This window comes from Phyllostomus hastatus, unplaced genomic scaffold (assembly GCF_019186645.2).
Source record: "Phyllostomus hastatus isolate PE091 unplaced genomic scaffold, TTU_PhHast_1.1 phas_scaffold_1674, whole genome shotgun sequence".
Taxonomy (NCBI): domain Eukaryota; kingdom Metazoa; phylum Chordata; class Mammalia; order Chiroptera; family Phyllostomidae; genus Phyllostomus; species Phyllostomus hastatus.
The window spans coordinates 13044211-13062804 of NW_025334011.1; the positions used below are offsets into that span (position 1 = coordinate 13044211).

General features: G+C 36.5%; 1 protein-coding gene across 9 annotated transcripts in view; it reads right to left on the minus strand.

Moving 5' to 3' along the window:
• Window positions 1–8408: 8408 nt before the first annotated feature.
• The window catches only part of WAC (WW domain containing adaptor with coiled-coil), a 91680-nt gene continuing 81494 nt past the window's right edge, over window positions 8409–18594 (minus strand). For 8 of the 9 annotated variants that reach the window (XM_045857787.1, XM_045857790.1, XM_045857786.1 and 5 more), the window contains 4 exons: window positions 13364–13485; window positions 11692–11878; window positions 11261–11388; window positions 8409–9874 (listed from right to left, as the gene is read on the minus strand). In XM_045857787.1, the coding sequence (XP_045713743.1) occupies window positions 9805–9874; window positions 11261–11388; window positions 11692–11878; window positions 13364–13485 (507 nt within the window). In that variant the 3' untranslated portion in view covers window positions 8409–9804. The remainder of the gene's footprint in view (window positions 9875–11260; window positions 11389–11691; window positions 11879–13363; window positions 13486–18594) is intronic. The other variant, XM_045857785.1, reaches the window with a different exon arrangement.

Sequence of the window (18594 nt, forward strand, 5' to 3'; positions counted from 1 at the left end):
TTTTTCTCAAGTTAATCTCTTCAATCGCCTAAAAAATTCTTGAGGATCTATATTTAGCTAAATTAAATGTTTAAAGTTTTGCAATTCCTTCACAAAAACTGGAAACACCAGCAAGCCACACAAAGTCTGGGGAAGGGCATTCTGTAGGCAAGCCTCTGGTCCCACAGATCTGCATCCTTTTTCTCCAGGTCCGCGGTGAGATTTCACTAAGCTGAGTGAAGAAGAGTGGAAGTCACACTGTAGGGCACAGCCTCTTCACTTCCTCATGAGAAGGGTCTGCCAGAGCTTGTCTGCCCACCGCCTTCCCTTTTTTAGTCACATCTTCCTCCAGTACATAGGAGATTGGGGCCTGAGAGTTTTTCCATGGCTTTCTTAAATAAATTTTTTAAAGATTTTATTTTTTCACTTTTAGAGAGAGAGAAAGGGCGAAAGAGAGAAACATTGATGTGTTGCCTCTCATACACCCCAAACCCACAGTCCAGGCACGTGCCCTGACCAGGAATCAAACTGGCAACTTTCGCTTTGCAGGACAACACCCAACCAACTCAGCCACACCGGGCGAGTTCAGCTTTTGCAGCTTGCACGTGTAAGTGAAATCATAACAGTGTTTGTCTTTCACTAATTTATTTCACTTAGCAGGCCTTCCAGGTTCATCCTTGTCACAAATGGCAGGATCCCCTTTTTTATGGCTGAATAAAATTTCATTTTTTGTATACCACATGTTTTTTTTATCCACTGATCTGAGAGACAGTTAAGTTCTGCCTGTATTTTGGCTGTTGTGAATAATGCTGCAATGAACACAGGGGTACAGATATGTCTTTAAGATAGTGATTTAAATTCCTTCAGACATGAACCCAAAGTGAGATCTCTGAATTATATAGTTTTATTTTTAATTTTTTTAGAAAACTCCAGTTTTCTCCAGTAGTTGTAGCAATTTACATTCCCACCAGGGTTCCCGTTTTCTCCACATCTTTGCCAACACTTACTTTTTGATAACATCCATTCCAGTAAGTGTGAGGCGATATCTTATTGTGGTTTGAATTTGCATTTCCGGGATGATTAGTGATGTTGAGCACCTTTTCATGTACTTGTTGGTCATTTATGTTTTCTTTGGGAAGATGTCTATTCAGGTCCTCTTCCCTTTTTTTTAAAAGACTTCATTTATTTTTAGAGAGCGGGGAAGGGAGGGAGAAAGAGATGGTGAGAAACAGTGATCAGCTGCCCTTCACAGGCCCCAAGCCAGGCATGTGCCAGGGCAACCCAGGCATGTGCCCCGACAGGAAATCGGACCCACAGCCCTTCGGTTTGCAGGCCAGTGCTCAGAGATCCACAGAGCCACAACAGCCAGGGCCCTCTGCCCATTTTTAAATCAGATTTCTCTTTTTTCTGAATTGTTGCATTGCTCATGTATTTTGGATATTAACTTCTTGTCATATATGACTTGCAAATATTTTCTGTCTGCTGACTGCCTTTTATTTTATTTCTTCGGCTGTACAGCTTTGTAGTTTGAGGTAGTTTCACTTACTGAATTTTGCTTTTGTTGTTTGTGGTTTTGGGGTCACATCCAAAAAAATCATTGCCAAGACCTACTGCATCAAGATTTTCTCTGTACTTTTTCCTAGAAGTTTTACAATTCTCAGGTCTTACATTTGAGTTTTTAATCCAGTTTGTGACTAGTGTAAAATAAGGGCTCAATTTCATTATTTTGCATGTGAATATTCAGATTTCCCAACACCATTTATTGAAGAGACTAATCTATACGTCTTGATTTAATTGCCATAGTAAACCTTCACTTCTATTTTCTAGGTAGCAAAGCTATTGATGTTTGCATATTAAACTTATAATTAGCTCTTACTGAATACTTTTAATACTTTTCATTTTCCAAATACAGATCAGTTAAAATAATTGTAATTTACCCTCCTTCTATCTCATATTTACAGCTCTTTTCTTTGTCTAATTGCATCGGCTAGCATCTCCCAAGCAGTATTGAAAATAACAAAGGTGACAGTCTGAATCTTAAAGTACTGCTTCTAATGTTTTGTCGTTCACCATGGTATAATGTTGAACTTCATATGACTATCTTGTCTCATTTCTCAGGTCTCAGCTAAGCTCATATCCTCAGGCAGGCTTTTCATAACTACATGATCTAAAACCCTTCACCTTTACACATTTGTAAGGTCTCTTAATTACTTTATTATTTTTTTAACCATTTTTTCTCCTTTAATACTGGCAACAATTAAAAAGCTTGAGAACACATTATGTTTACATTTGGGTTAAAATAGATTTTCTAAGGTGTATCAATGCAATAAAATTCTACGTAGCTGGTTAAAAAGTATATAAAAGCTCTTTATACAATGAAATGATTTCCAAGACATGTTGCTAAGTAAAAAAGTCAAGCTGTACAATAGTATACATAATATGCTGTGTGAAAAAAGAGGGTGTGTGCATTTACTTATATGCACATGTGGTTATACAAACATAAAACACATGGGGAAAGAAAGTAACCACAGAAAATGTAATACATTGTGTTCAAGAGTTTAATTGAAGATCAGGTATGTCAAATGGGCTTTTTCACTATTTATTCCTCTACACGATTTTTTGGTACTGTGTTGGTCACCCCAAATCAAGTCTCCTTCCACCACTATTTATCCCCCTTCTCTCTCTCCTTCCCCTGGCAATCACCAGTTGCTGGTGCCCATGAGTTTTATCATTTTTGCCCAATCCCTTCAACCCCCACCAACACCCTCCCCCAACGGCTGTTGACCTGCTATGAGTCTGTCACTATTTTGCTTGTTAGTTCATTTTGCTCATGAGATTCCACGTGTGAGGGAAATCGTATGGTACCTATCTTCCTCTGACTGGCTTATTTCACTTAGCATAATGTTCTCCAGGTCTATCCATGCCTTCGTAAAGGAAAGATTCCCTTCTTTCCACAGCAATTATTTCTGTATGTATTGTGTATTGAATTCTAAAGTTTTTGTGCATTTACTTTTTCAAATTTTGTTCTTGCCTTCACTTAAATATAGGCTTCACTAGAGCAAGATACTGATTTGCTTAGTGCATAGTACCTTTCATAGATCAGTGAACACTGGATCTCCAAAGATAAAAAATTGAAATAAAAAAACAAAAGTCCTGGCATGTATGAGAGGCAATCAATCAATGCTGCTCTCTTGCATCAAGCTTTCTTTCTTGCTCCCTCTAAAAATAATGCAAAAAATGTTCTCAGGTGAGGATTAAAAAATTATCTTGGAAAATGTTATTCAAATGCACTTATATTTCCTCTCATCACCCCCCCCCCCAGTTTACTATTTAAACATTGCCATTTTCCTACACCCATGAGCCACATTCTCCATTGTTCTGTAGTTGCATGTGTAAGTTGCTTCCCTAATGCCAACAGTACTTTTACTACCATTCTTATTTCTTGGTTTGATTCTCTGAGTTATTCTTTGAGGTTCAATGAGTCTTCTGTTGTCTTTTATATTTTAACAACTATTTAAATTACAATATATTTTTAGACAGTTCTTAGGATTTCATAGACATTGCTTCATTATCTGTTAGGAAATATTGCTCAAATTGGCATACTTTCTCTCTTCCCTTGTACTTCTCCTAGTGAGGGCAGGTTGTGCTGGATACTTGCTTGTTGGCTCCCAGGTTCCTTTTTTTCCCCTTTCTTAGCATTGCAAAGAATGTCACAAACTCATACTTTTGCTTCTGGCTAAGTTCTGCCAATGTAGGCAGAGACAGAACTGGGGGGAAAAGGGACGGGTGGGGAGGCCCCGGTTTCACCTGCTGATTCACAAAGCATCTCCGTCAGTGGCTGTCTTTTCCGTGGATCCACACCCCTGGAGAAGAGCTGCTCCACCTGTTCCCTACTCCCAGCTCTCCTGTCCTTCCCTCCGGTCAGGCCCACCATATAGTTTTATCTCCTACCAGTTAGAAATTACCTCCTTTTGAAATAAGTACCTAGGGTGACTTCCATTTTCTGACTGAACCCTAATTCAGGGATGATTAGATGTGCTGATCTACACCAGAATTTTCTACCTACCTTTTTCCCTCCGGCCACCACCTTTCAAATATTATAGAACAGGCTTGTGCTTCGTTTCAACGTTTGTGGAGAAATACTTTAGTACTTTAAGTACTTTTGTTAAACATGGGGATATTTCATCAGCTATTTCATCCTGCATCCATCCTCAGTATTTTACACAGCATCTTTGAACTCTTGTGCTGGTGAAACAAGTATGGAGAGATATAGCCTGAGAGTGCAGTAGCATTTTAAAAATTAAAGTTCTAATTAGTAAAGCTCTAATTAAATTTATTAAAATTGGTATTTCCTGTTTATCACTTTAACAGTTTTAGCTCAGAGACAGTAAAATGTCAATCATCAAAATGAAAAGAGCCAAATTTAATCAAGAGCCTGTTGACTTGAAATTTCAGAGCCACTCAAGTTCATCTCTTTAATCATTTGGATTTTTAAAATTAAGATATTTTAGAAGATGTTGTTCTGGCTCGTGTGGCTCAGTTGGTTACAGCATTGCCCCATAACCAAAGGGCTGTGAGTCTGTTTCCTGGTGGGGGCATACGCCTGGGATGCAGGCTTGACCCCAGGTCCAGGTACATACAAGGCCCAGTCCCTGCATGCATGAGAGGCAACCGATTGATGTTGCTCTCACTTCAAGATTTCTCTCTCCTTCTCTAAAAGTAATGCAAAAAATGTCCTAATTAAAAAATGTATTTTGTAAAATGTTAAGCTTAGATATTACACAGTTGACCAACCTTACAAAGTATTTAAAATGCATACTTATTTTATGCAAAAATACTTGAACACCCACTATGTGATTTTTCTAGGTGGTAGGGATACATAGTACATAAGAGGCCAAAACTGTCCTTACATTCTTTCTCATCTATGGTAGTAACCCCAAAACTACCTTAATGGATGAGAAAATTTACTATGATCCCAACATATCCATATAGACTGATCAAACTGGGCAATTAACAGGCACCTTAAAATCTTTTTAAAAATGTGTTTATGAAGTATACTGACATCAAGTGCTGTCAACCTTTAATTTTTACAAAAGCAGAGAATACTCAATCCCAGCCATTTTCCATATGCTGGCTATGTGTGGTGCAAATGTTCTATTAGTGACACAGAACGGTTTGAGCTTCCTGGCTATACCTCTGTCCTAAAAATTAGCCAGAAGGGCCTGTTTGGACAACAAGGCATCATCTGAACCAAAGATACAGGACTGCCAAAGCATTCTACCTTGTGGAACCAGGACATAGTCCCCAATCCCCGTGACTCACTCAACTGTGCCCTTCAGAAGCAGGGCCAGTTCCTGCTGTTCCATCTCCCCAAGCTTACATCAGAAGTGACATCTCGCTTCTCATCAGCTTATTACTCCTAAAATGTGTTCACAGAAGTTCTAATTGTTACTGGTTCAGCTGATTACCTTGCTTAGAGAGACCACATCTCATAATGCTAACAAAATGGATTTACAGTTAGGTTTTTGGTAACCAATCACTGGTAAATAACAATTTCTTTAAAGGATAAAAAGCTAGTTGCTGTTCCTATCTCCTAAGGTTAGCAGACAAAATGAAAGGAGTAAATTTTTCAGTAATCTGTAAATTTCCTTAAGTTATCCATAGCTCTTTAGTATTCATAATTCACTCAACAAGTATTTATGGAGTGCTAAGTACCACACTTGAAGAAAACCAGAGTGAAAGAAGAGTGATGGTGTCCTTTTAGATGGGAGATTAGGAAAAGGTCTCTCTGAGGTGACCTTTGAGAAGAGACTGAATGGGTAGCCAATCAAAAGCAGAGAGAAAATGCAAATATCCTGAGGGGGGAATGCATGCAAGAAGCAAGGGAGAAACTAATAGATGAGACTGTGATGTTATTTAGGGGCCTAAACACATAAACCACAGTACAACTTTGAATTTTGTTTTGAGCATGAAATTACTGGACTGTGAAAAGAATGTATGGTTTATATTTCCCTCTGGTGGCTACAGAGAATAGATTGTGTATGTGTGGTGATGGTGAATTACACAGAAGCAAAGAGAGAGAAAGGTAAGGGAGGTTGTGGCATCGGCCTGGTTCAAAGATGACTGTGAATTGGACTGGGGTGGTAAACGTGAAGGTAGTGAGAAGCTACAGATCCAAATACATTTTGAAACCAGAGCCTGTTGATCTTGATGGCTTGAATAGAAACTGAGGGTGTTAAGAGAAAAAAATAAAGCAAACTGAAGGAATCATGGTGATAATCACTGAGAATAAAGTCTGAAGCACAAATCAAGAACTCTTTTTAAAGAACTTACAATGTGAAATCAAGCATCCGAACTGTTGCTGAGAGCTCAAAGGGATCAAGACTAAAGATAACTTAAATGAAATTGACCTTAAAGCAAGGTTCTGAAAGCCAAGGGCCTAGATGAGAACACCTAGGCTGACTGCATGTTAAGGCACCCCCCCCCCGCCCCCGCCAAGTTCAGACATGGGGGGGAAGGAGGAAACGGTACAATAAATTAGAACAGGATCTAAAGAATCCCAACTTTTAAGCCAAACTCTTTATTAAAATACTGCAATTAAGAAATTATATTGCAACTGACACATGACAACTGCTGTTAAAATGCTAGCAGTAATCTGGCATTGGTTTTCTTAAATGCAAATTATGCATTCTAAGATTTTCCAAACAGGCTGTTCTGAAATAACTGCACAATATAGTCAAAACATATTTATTACTTTTTAGTGTCATTTTGTACACTTCAGTACAAATACAAGAATATAGCCGTATTTACAGGTATTGAAAAGAAATCCATATATTCAGACCCCACATCTAAATACAGTAGTGTTAAGTCCTGATTGAAATCCAATTCAGAACTACAATAGTTCTGATTTGCAATGACCTTACTTCACGCCCTGCCCCCACCCCTGGGAAATAATCCCTTAAAGCTAAGGCTGTTTAAACATAATAGATTATTTTTGAATTGGGGTAACAATTCATTCTTTGCAAAGTTTTAAGCACCTCCTTTCAAAGATTTTACAAGTGTGAGAAACAGATATATAAAATTAGAAGGTAAAACCATTCATTTGGACTATTAAAAGCATGATGTCTTTAAAAAGGACTGAAGTGTGGAATTTCAGTGCTAAAAATCTGGAGATACAGACCAAGTTTTAAAATTAAAAGTTAAACTAGTTACACCCAAAAGAAAAAATAGTAGGAAAGCTGGTTCTTCAGGGTAAAGACTTCCTAACAGGCCCACCTTCACAAGTACATTTTATTACAATATAGTTTGAATATGTCCCTTTTAAAAACCTCTGAGGTTTCCTAGGGGCTATTCATATTTGCATGTCAAATTATTTGAACCAAGGTGCCACCAAAATGAGATATATATATTCAAAGCCATGGCAATAGGCCAACTAAATAAGGAATATTCTGATACTATGCCTACTTTTAATAAATAGTCCCCTGGTTACCTCGAGAAGGTTAGTGGCTGGACACCATGTCTGTATTAAAGTGCAATATTTAAAATAATTTACTATAGAGTAAGTGATTCAAATACTGTAAAAATAGTCTACAAAAAATTTTAATTTTCTGTGTTTAAAAATTCACCAGGAAATTTCAAATTAGGCATCTTCTATAAATATGTAAGTAATTCATTTAGGGATGAAAACTTTTTAAAGCAAAAAATAAAGTGACATAAATCCATAATAAACTATTAGCAAGTCAAATTCAAATTTACCTTAAATTACAAGTCAGGTTACCAACTGATCAGGAAACCTTTGCCTACCACATCACAAACTGCTTACTTCTTCCTGGGAGATATACAGGCCTGCATCAGTAAGGGTTCTAGCTTAACATAGCTCTTCAGAGTTTCACTTACATGCACTAATCAAGTCCAGCAAGTGTTAACAATCTCAGGTATAAACATTTCATGACGATGTAACTTATGACATTTGTTTCTTCTTACATTTCAGAAGTATGCTTAAAGTACAATAAAAAATCAGTTTTTTTATACTGGAATTATTTTTTATACTGGAATATTTTTGTATTTTAGGAAATAGCATCCATACTATCACTTACAGTTTACTTTCTAAAATTTATTGAAAAGTCTGATTATATTCTATACTTTAAATATGCTTAAAGCACAAGAGTAATTTCAAAACTTTAGTATCCCAGAATGTAATAACATTAATGTCTAACATTACAAAATAAGCCCTTGGTGCTGGCAGTTCTCTGAAAGCACTTGAATACATCTGCCTCGACAGAAAAAAAAAATGGCTCTAAATTGGGTAAGATTTTGAAATTAAGATTTTTCTGCATAAAGAAACCCTTGTGATTTGATATAATACTGGCAGTGTCATGCTAAGGCCAGATGACCAATATTTTAGCAAAGAAAAAAAAAAGCCAAGGTAATTTTATAGTAGCAATAGTTTCTTTTTTTATTTTAATATACTTTAGGAAAACAATATACAAAGCTGAGCTTCTCCACCATTTCCATCTAACAGTAGGAAGCTCCCATTACACAAATTTAGCGTTTTGTGATGGCTAAGAACAGCAGTCAGCACCAGACTTGAACAGTTAGCTACAACACAAACATCCTTCAAAATGAAATGTCATAATAGCAAGACAGGTAAACCAGAGTTTAACAAATGACAACCACTTGGGAAGTGACTTCATCATTCTTGTTGAATTTCATATTTCATTAAATATCTTATACACACATTTCCTGTCAATGTGCTTTAAACAAAACCTCCCTTAAGGACTTACTTCAATTAAGTATAAATATTCAACAAGAATAGTTCTGGTAAAGAATCCCCAGGTAGTTCCAATTCTATTATGCATTTGACCAAAGGAAAAGAAAAATAACAATTTATTTGTTTTAACATGTTTATTACAACAGATACAATTCACATCTGACTAGCTTTGTTTCCTCTTTACCCTCCCACAACCATGTTCATTGGGCCATTTCCTTACATTTGAGCAATCAATGTACTTTTAGCACACACGCCCAGCAGTACTTTCAGGTCCATTCTTACAGGGTGCAAATGGATTTCAATAATTTATACAAACAAGTGGGTTATGCTCAATCACTGCAATTTTAAGCTACTGTACACAGGAATGAAAAGGTTATAGAAAAGTGCCATAGCAACAGTGCCTTAAGAAAGGAGAAAAAAGAGGAGCTTTAAAAAATGGATAAAATCAGATCAAGTATTTCAGAGGAAAATGGAACACACGGGAAATGAAAAAACATTTCTCTGCAAAACAAACGGAGAAGCACTGCTCTTGATCAGGTGCAAGTGTGGAAACAGTTGTTTCACGATATTTTGTACACTGCCCATACGGTTCAAAATTGTATCTCCTTAGACACAGATCGCCGGCGCTTGCACTGAATTTTTGAAAATGCAAGATTTCCGAATGATAAATTAAACCCCCCTCCCACATTTTTTTTTCCTTAAAAAAGCTAATTTTGCAGACAGGTTTACATGTAAAAGGCTAGGTATTTAGCCACCTCAGCATTGATTAGTTTTGGATGTCTAAGCTCTGTTACACATGGCTTCCCATGGCTTCACTCTACAAAACATATTTACAATGTGAAGAATACATCTACATTAAATCTACATTTCAAGGGTTTTACAAATCAATCTTGTCTCTTTCCCCTGAATTAATCTCACAGACCCCCATCCCCTTTGTCATTTCCTCTGCCCAACTTAACGGTCCAAAGTCTACTTAAATGCAGCTCAAAAATGTTAAGATTGGGCAATAGATTTACAGTTCCTGTACTCAAAACCATGTGCAATTATTCACATTTTCACACCATGAAGGAATTCTGGTTTTTTAGCTTTTCGAGTTCCTTAATTTGTTGTCTCAAAAAGAGTATCCTGAAAAAAAAGTAAGAAAACATTAGAAATGTGTGGTCATATAAATATTAAAGGAAAAAAACAAACTTTTAACAAAAATACCTTAAATAAAATGAGTAACAGTTAAGACAAAATAATTAAAAACTGATTACAGGTCAGATAAAATAATCACTGAATAGATGATGTACTCGTATATTACATCAGGATGACAAAAGTTAAATGTTCTCTAACAATTTCTCAACAACTGATTTAAATATAAAGATGATTTAAAATGTAATGTTCACTGCATCATCACACACAGGCACACAGACAGTAAATATTAAACATGAAATAAACATATACTGCATGTTTTCTGAACTAAAATACAGTAAGTCTACTTAAGTCTGGATTTAACTACGTAGGTGCAAAAGATTCTTCTGATGAAGTTTTCAGACTATAAATGTAGATTCATAAAAGGAAGCCATGTCAAAGTTCCACAGATATGTGTATTTAAACAAAACAAACAATAAGGAATAGTATAATTTCTTAAACGCTAAATCATCTAAGCAGCCAAAATGAATTTATGTATGTTAAAATTCCATTCAGAGCAATCCTAGAGTAAAAAACAAACAAACAAACAAAAAAAACAAAAAAACCCCCCCCCCGAAACAAAAACAGAAAACAAAAAACAACACACACACACACAACCAACCCCAGTTGATAGTCAAAAAAATACCTCCAGGTATTTTAGTAATTGAGACATTATATAAAAACTCAATTAAGTTTACCATAATTCCCAACTTTGGTATTTTACTATTTGTGGTTTCATAACAAGATTAACACTACCTTATACAGACAGGATGTGAAACCGTTTAAAATGCATCTATGCTATTTACCAGATGCTGATACCCTTACTTGACTAGGTACTAGATTGAGAAAAATGGGACGAGAACTTAGGTGAAAATAATGAAAACAATAATATACATCACTGAACTGAACTCTTCCTGTAATTTCCAAGGATCTATTGGTGATACAAGCATAATGTAAATTGTGACTTGAAATTTGAACTGAAATAAGTACCCTTGGCAATGGATAAGTCTCCTCAATTCAACAGGCCCCTCGATTCAAGAGTGACCCTTTATAATTAGTTGCTAATTTCACTTTTTAAATAATGTATTACTATACCTTAGTTATAATGCAAGAAAGTCTAATAAACATTTATCATGGATTAAGAAAAATAACAATCTAGAACGCCATTATCATTCACCAGTATTAAATTATAAAAACGCAGGTTACAATATTACAGAACATGATACAATATATCAAAGAAACATGAAATTTCATTTTTGAAATTTAAGAGTTATGTTCTTGTTCTGATTTAAGATATATAATGCTAAGAAACAAAAATTATTACAGTGAAAAACTTACCTTTGCTCTCTCAGAGTTGCTTGAATTTCACATACCCGGACTAGAGATCTTAAATTTTTTAATTCAGTACAAATTTCTGACATGTGAACACTCCCCATGTTATGGGCTTCTTCTCGCAACCTTGATGCCTGTAATTAAAGAAAATCACATACAATAAAAGACATATTTACATATAAAAAATAAAACATTCAATTTTTGAGAACTATATACCGAGATTACAGAATAATCATTTTTCTTTAAATCCACACAAAAGGGGTGAGTCTAAGGGAAAAATAATTTTCTTTAAAAATCAACAGCAGCCGTGGCTGGTGTGGCTCCGTGGTAGAGTGCCAGCCTGAAAATCAAAGGGTCACGGGTTCAATTTCCAGTCTAAGGCCTGGGTTGCAAAGTCATCCAAAGGTAAAACATCTGCTGTGAATCGTGCAACATACCTGCTTCTCTGCATGATCTGCAGGCCATCCTTGAACATGTTTTATGAGATTTTCATTGAAGTGTGCTGCTAATGTAGGTGTTAATGAACATGTAGTTCGGGTTGATGAATTCTGTGGTACAACTGCTGCATTTGATGCGTTACTACCAGAAGTATGATTTGGACCAGGTGATGGACTTCTCTGGCTACTGAAAGAGAAAACACAATTCAATGTATATATAGTGTATCTACAGGTAGTTTCTAGGTATTCTAGATATTGTCTGTCAATACCATCTATTAAAGATATCCAAATACCTAAGAAAAATGTTATTTTAAGATTAAGTAAATAGAATTTAAAATTCCAAGTATATTTATTTATATCATGTATTCCTCAACACACTTGTGAGGGGAAACATCTTTTTAACACTAATGTCAGAAACAAATTTAAAAGTAACAGTACTCCCCAAATCTGACAGCAGAACCTAATGACTTCATATACTACAAACTACTAAGAATGTCACTAAGGAATGGTCATAGTTTAACAGTTGTAGATATAAAGCACATCTGAATTATATCTTACATACATGTAGATAAGGAGGGGAAAATATATATTGCTCATTTAACATCAAAACAAAGTACTGAATCAGAGGGTGAAATAATGAGAAGCAAAATACAGGCATTTTATTGGATAGCAATGAATGAGTTTAGTGGCAAAATAAGACCAAATAAGTAACACTCTGAGACTGGTTATCTTCTTTTGAAACTATTTGGTTTAAGGCTAGGGTTTGGGGACATGGTGGTGAAAACCAAAAATTTAATCACCCAAGTTGATTTCCTACCTGCTTCACCAGACTTGGCTCTGAATGAATTTCAGTTATTTCCAAAAACTAAATCTCCCAAAGGATGAAGAGTTTTCATCACTGAGGATACTTAAAATAATACTGCAGCCTCTAAAGACAATTTAAAAGAAGAATTTCCCAAAAATGTTCTGAGCAATGGCAACATTGCTGAAGTAGACAGCTTCCCAAGGTGATTATTTTGAAAGGAACAACTCTCATTTGGATGTGTAAGTTCTGAAATGCTTGTTTAGAAAACAACAATAAAACAACAGTTGAATTATTTTGCCACCTCATAGCAAGAAATAAAAATAGGAAAATCAATAAAATGAAAATCATTTAACGTATTTGTTCATTAACAAAGAAAAGTGACAACACAACACAGCTCTATATGACAAGCAATCCTTACAGGGGCAGAGCTGAAGCTAATAGGAAAGCCTGACACATACTAATTGGCAATATTGGCCCAAGTTTTAGATGTGAGATTTTTAGCTTCATCAATACACTCAAATGTAAAACTGCTATGAGGTTAAAAATGATGTCTCATCTCCTACAAATAAAGTACTATAAACCATGTGCCCTCTTTGTACAAATGTTACATATTGTTAGTCACTTAGAATTTTACTAAGTACAATTCTAAAGAGCCACTTCCCTCAAAATAACCGAGGTTTCACTACTAGAGACAACAATGTATTTGTTGCAGATTTGCCTCTGTAAATTTTTAATACATAAAATTAAGATTATCTGTGGAGTCTTCCAAGATCAAATTCTATTATTCATACACATTTATAGTATTCAAACAATGCATTATGCCACATTAAGGGAAAAAAAAAAAGTCTCAACACAACATCAACTTACTTTGAGCGCTGAAGACTTCGAGGAGAGACAGGTTCATGACCTTGTGGTTTGTCAGCAGTTACAGGCTGCTGTTGTGTGGCTGATTGTGAAACTGGTCCTTGCTTAACTACTGGAGTAGTAACCTGAAATGTCAAAAGCTGGTGAGACAGGCTTCTATCACACTGGCAAATGGTATAGAAATTAGATGAGAGCAAAAGCTCTAACAATAAGACTTCCCGATTATTTTTATTCTTCAGTGAGTTTTAAGATAACAAAGAGTTGTTCTAAATTGTTACATAGTAAGATTAATATACACCTCCAACCTAATGGGGTGTACAAGCCTGAAACTGTAAATAGTACCAAATCCTATATACAGCAGGTTCTCAACGTCACTTTGATCAATGTTTCATTATAAAATTAATAGAAACTTAACTCTTGTTTATATCAATTAGCTTACAGTAAAAGTGGTTTCATTACACATTGTTTTACTTCAAGTCACATAACCACAATTGACAGTGTTAATTAAGCAAGGGGTTAGTTACTGTACCATTTTTTCCTATACATGAATATCTATAATAATGTTTAATTTATACATTAGGCGTGGTAAGAGATTAACAACAACTAATAATACAATAGAACTATTATAACAATGTACTATAATAAAAGTTAGGTTAATGCACACGTGCGTGCTCAAGCTCGCTTGCTCTCTCTCTCTCTCTGGTAACTAAGATGGCTACTAAGCGACTGAATGGGCACATAGCTTACACAGCATGGATATACTAGACAAAGAAATGATTAAAGTTCAGGGCAGATGAAGCAACACTGTGCGAGACTTCATAGCACTCAGAATGGCATATAATTTAACTTAAGAATTTTTTTTTATTACTGGAATTTTCCATTTAATATTTTTGAATAGCAGTTGACCACAGATCATTGAAACCACTGAAACAGGAAGGGGGACTAATTACTTAACTGCATAAAAGTATTGTCATTTAGGCGCCAAAATTCAGATACCTCCCCCCTCATCTAGTTGAAGATCTTAAATACCATAAAATCTAGAGATTCAAAAAAGTTAGAATGACTATCCACAGGTAGGTAGAAGAAGAGTCAAGGTTTGAAACTTGTATCTAATTTCTTTATAAAACGGCACAGGGCATAAAATTACTTTCTTTGCACATCAACATAAGAAATGAGTTCTGAATTAAGCCCACTTTTCTTTCCAAGACACTATACTACCTCTTCTGCTTTACAATGATGTGTCACTTAGCCCTTTGCTCAAAGAAGGTGCACATATTACAGAGGCCCCATAAGATTATAATAGAGCTGAACGATTTCTAATGTGTACTGACATCTTAGCCCCTGGCTGACGTATTGGCCATCTTAAAGTCATAGTACAGTGCATTACATAAATATTTACTGCTGTGTTATAACTGCCTACAATATTTAGTATTGTAACATGCTGTACAGGTTTTGTAGCTTAGAAGCTGTAGTGGAAGAGAATTTGTCACCCCAAAATATGCCTATTTGGCACGAGCCTTATTTTAGACTAATTTTAAGAAACAGAAGACACAGGAGAAGCTCTGAAAACCAAGCAAAAGTTACAGTTTGTAGGACTTTCCAGTCAAGATGGCCGCATAGGCAGACAGGGCTTGCCTCTTTGCATAACCACATCAAAATTACAACTAAAATACAGAACCACCATCACTGAGAACTGTCAGAAATCGAGTTAAATACAAGTCTGACAACTACAGATTAAAGAAACCACATCCACCCAGACTGACAGGAGGAGCGCAGACACAGAATGAGCTGGTCCTTCATGTCCCATCACGTGTGGTGGTGAAAAATTTGGGAGGGATACCTTGGAAGGAGTTCCAGCCCCACACCAGGACCCCCACCACAGAGTTCAAGTGCCAGGAATATAAGTCCCTGCAAAAACCAGTGGGGATAGAGTCAGTGGAAGAAACTGCTGGAGCCCCAAGCAGTTCCTTTTGAAGAACATACACATGGGCTCACCTACTCAGACTCACTCCCTCTGTTCTCTGGTGCCAGGTAGCAGCTTGAGGGGTAACAGTGGCGTGCAGGGGGAGGCGTCTGCCATCTGAGGTGTCTGGCATCAAGGGGACCAGAGACCATTGTCCCTATTCTAAACACTCCTCCCACAGAGCCCACAAGCTGGTGCTGTATCTGAGATTCCATCCAACTGGCTAACAGTTTGACCTGCCTTGGAGATCCTCAGAGATTCTGCCCCAACCAACTTACAGGCCCACCCAAGCTGCTTTCCCATATGAATGGCTGGTCTTGGCTCATGTTCCACAACTTCCTTAATCCTCTCAAACAAGCAACAGCTGGACTCAGTGAACCCCATGCCCGGCAATATCCAAACCCAGCACACGAGCAGCCATCTCAGACTGCTTTATAACTCAGGCAGGGTGGCCCTGGGAAAAACACAGGTGGGGGCTACTCACCATGGTCTGCACCACCTGGGAAACCACAGGGCCAGCACACTCAGTGGACAGCTACAGAGCAGGTCAGAGTACTACCACCCTGTTCCTGCACAGCTGATCGTCCACCGAGGGCAGAGATTGGTGGTCAGTGGTCATAGCCAATCCTTGCAGCCGACAGACCTGGGTAAATCCCTCCCATTAATTTGCCAACAGCAACCAAGGATCAACTACAAGAGGAGGGTGTACTTAGCCCCCACGAAGGGTGCACGTCAAGTACCTAGCTTGGGGGAGAAGGGAGGCTGTGCCACTGGACCCTACAGGATACCTACTACATTAGGCCACATGACCAAGACCAGAGTCAAAGCAGTGCCATAGAAACAAACACAGGGAAACTGCCAAAATGAGGAGACAAAGAAACATGCCCCAAATGAAAGAACAGATCAAAACTTCAGAAAAAGAACTAAATGAAATGGGGATAAGGAATCTATCAGATGCAGAGTTCAAAACACTGGTAATAAGGGTGCTCAAGAAACGTAGTGAGGACCTCAACTACACAACGAGATATAGCCAGAAATGGAGGAGACACTAATTGAAATAAAGAACGATTTACAAAGGGAAACAGCAATGGAGTGGATGAAGCTGAGAATCAAATCCATGATTTGGAACACAAGGAAGCAAAAAGCAACCAATCAGAACAGCAAGAAGAAAAAAGAATTAAAAAAAAAAAAAAAAAAAAAAAATAGGATAATGTAAAGGAGCCTGCCTCTGCGACAACTTCAGGAGGTCCAAGATACGCATCATAGGGGTGCCAGAAGAAGAGAAAGAGCAAGAAATTGGAAATCTATTAGAAAAATTAATGAAAGAACACTCTTCTAATTTGGTGAAGGTATTATACATGCAAGTCCAGGAAGCACAGTTTCCCAAACAAGCTGGATCCAAAGAGGCCCACACCAAGACAATCATAATTAAAATGTCAAAGCTTTAAAGATAAAGAGAGAATCTTAAAAGCATCAAGAGAAAAAGAAGTTAGTTACCTACAGAGGATCTCCCAAAGGCTGTTAGCCCATTTTTCAAAAGAAACTTCACAGGCTAGAAGGGATTGGCAAAAATTCTCAGTTATGGAAAGTAGAGACCTACACCAAGACTGCTCTACCCAGCAAAGCTATTGTTTAGAATTGAAGAGCTTCCCAGACAACACACTAAAGGAGTTCATCATCACCAAACCATTATTATATGAAATGTTAAAGGGCCTTCAGTGTACCAGGAAAAGAGGATGACCATATCTATAGAAACTCTTATCAGTGCAAAAGACAAGAAGTTAAAACTGCATAATCTTATTCTTTTACTGTGTTTTTTTTTTCTGGTAACCTCCCATTACTGACTCTCATTTCCAACATCTTATGACTATACTATGATTTCTACATCAATAATAAACATTACAGCATATAAATACAGTTGCTTAAATTTCAAACACAAAGGGAGATAATGTATAGATTAGCTACAGCCCATACCAAATTCAACTTTAGTGTTTATCAGAAAGATGTGACCCTGAATGGACACACCAAGAGGTCCATGGTTGCCAGTGGGGACACATATATTATTCATATTTGGATGCCACAGAGAAACAGGCAGTTCTAAATATAAGTCACATCCTCTAGCAGTTTATTTATTTTTTAATGATTAATATTCTCCCAAACAAATCTGGATGGCCCTGTTACTTCTGAATATAAAAGAACTTGTTCTTTTATAAAGAACAACAGAATGTCCACTTATTTTAGAAAACAACTTGAAAAAGTTTTTGGATGCAAAAACTGATAGCCATCTGCTTAAGGGATTTGAAATCCTAATTTTGATAACTGACTGTAAAACTAATACTACCACTTATTTCACACCCTGAGATCAGTTTTAAACAGTAAGAATAAGATCTCTTTTGCTGAAACTAGTATTTTAATTGTTCTCCCATCAAAATATAAATAAGGAATCACATAATAAACTAAGAATTCTAACTCAGAATTTTAAAAAAATCAAACTAGACTGACCCTAAGATGTGCACAGATAAATGGCTGAAGCAGGGAAGGTACAAGCCAACAGAAGACCTAAAATCTGGCCTACCATCAATTCAAACTACGTTTAGGTTTCAAATAAAGAATTCTTTCGCACAAAATTTTCAAGGAGCCTATGGTTTTTACAACTAAAAAGAATTTTCTCCTATGTTTACTATTCAGAGTAAAAAAAATCACTTGTATATACCGACTTCCAGATTTCTCAATGTTTTACAGGTGGCATACTACAAAGCAAAGCATGAATGTGACTGGGATTTGCATATGAATTTATGGGCAAGATGCAAATGATGTAGTACAAAATTTGACTGCAGCACTGTAGGGTTCTATTAATAACCCAGTAAGAACAGACCAGCAATTTTCTAACTGCTCTAAATAGCCATCCATGAAACATTTTGCTTAGTAAAGTGGGTTCTGTATTCAAAAAGACCTGGGTCTCAAGTTCTGATTCTACCACAACAACTAGATTTAATAAAGGCTTAATTTTCTTAACTGTTAATTCAGGCAAACAGTTGACTCTTGTGATGTGAAAGTTAAATATAATACATATAAAACTGTTAACACAGAAACGGACTCATGACTAAAAAGAAAAGTATGGGGAAAAACATGGAAAACATGTTTTCTCATATCTTCTCAAGTTTGAAAATTCTACAAATATTAAGACTCAATTAGTGTATCCTTCTTTATCTTGCTCTCCATGTCATTTTGTTCAACATTGTTTCATTGTAAAATTGATGAAAAATTAACT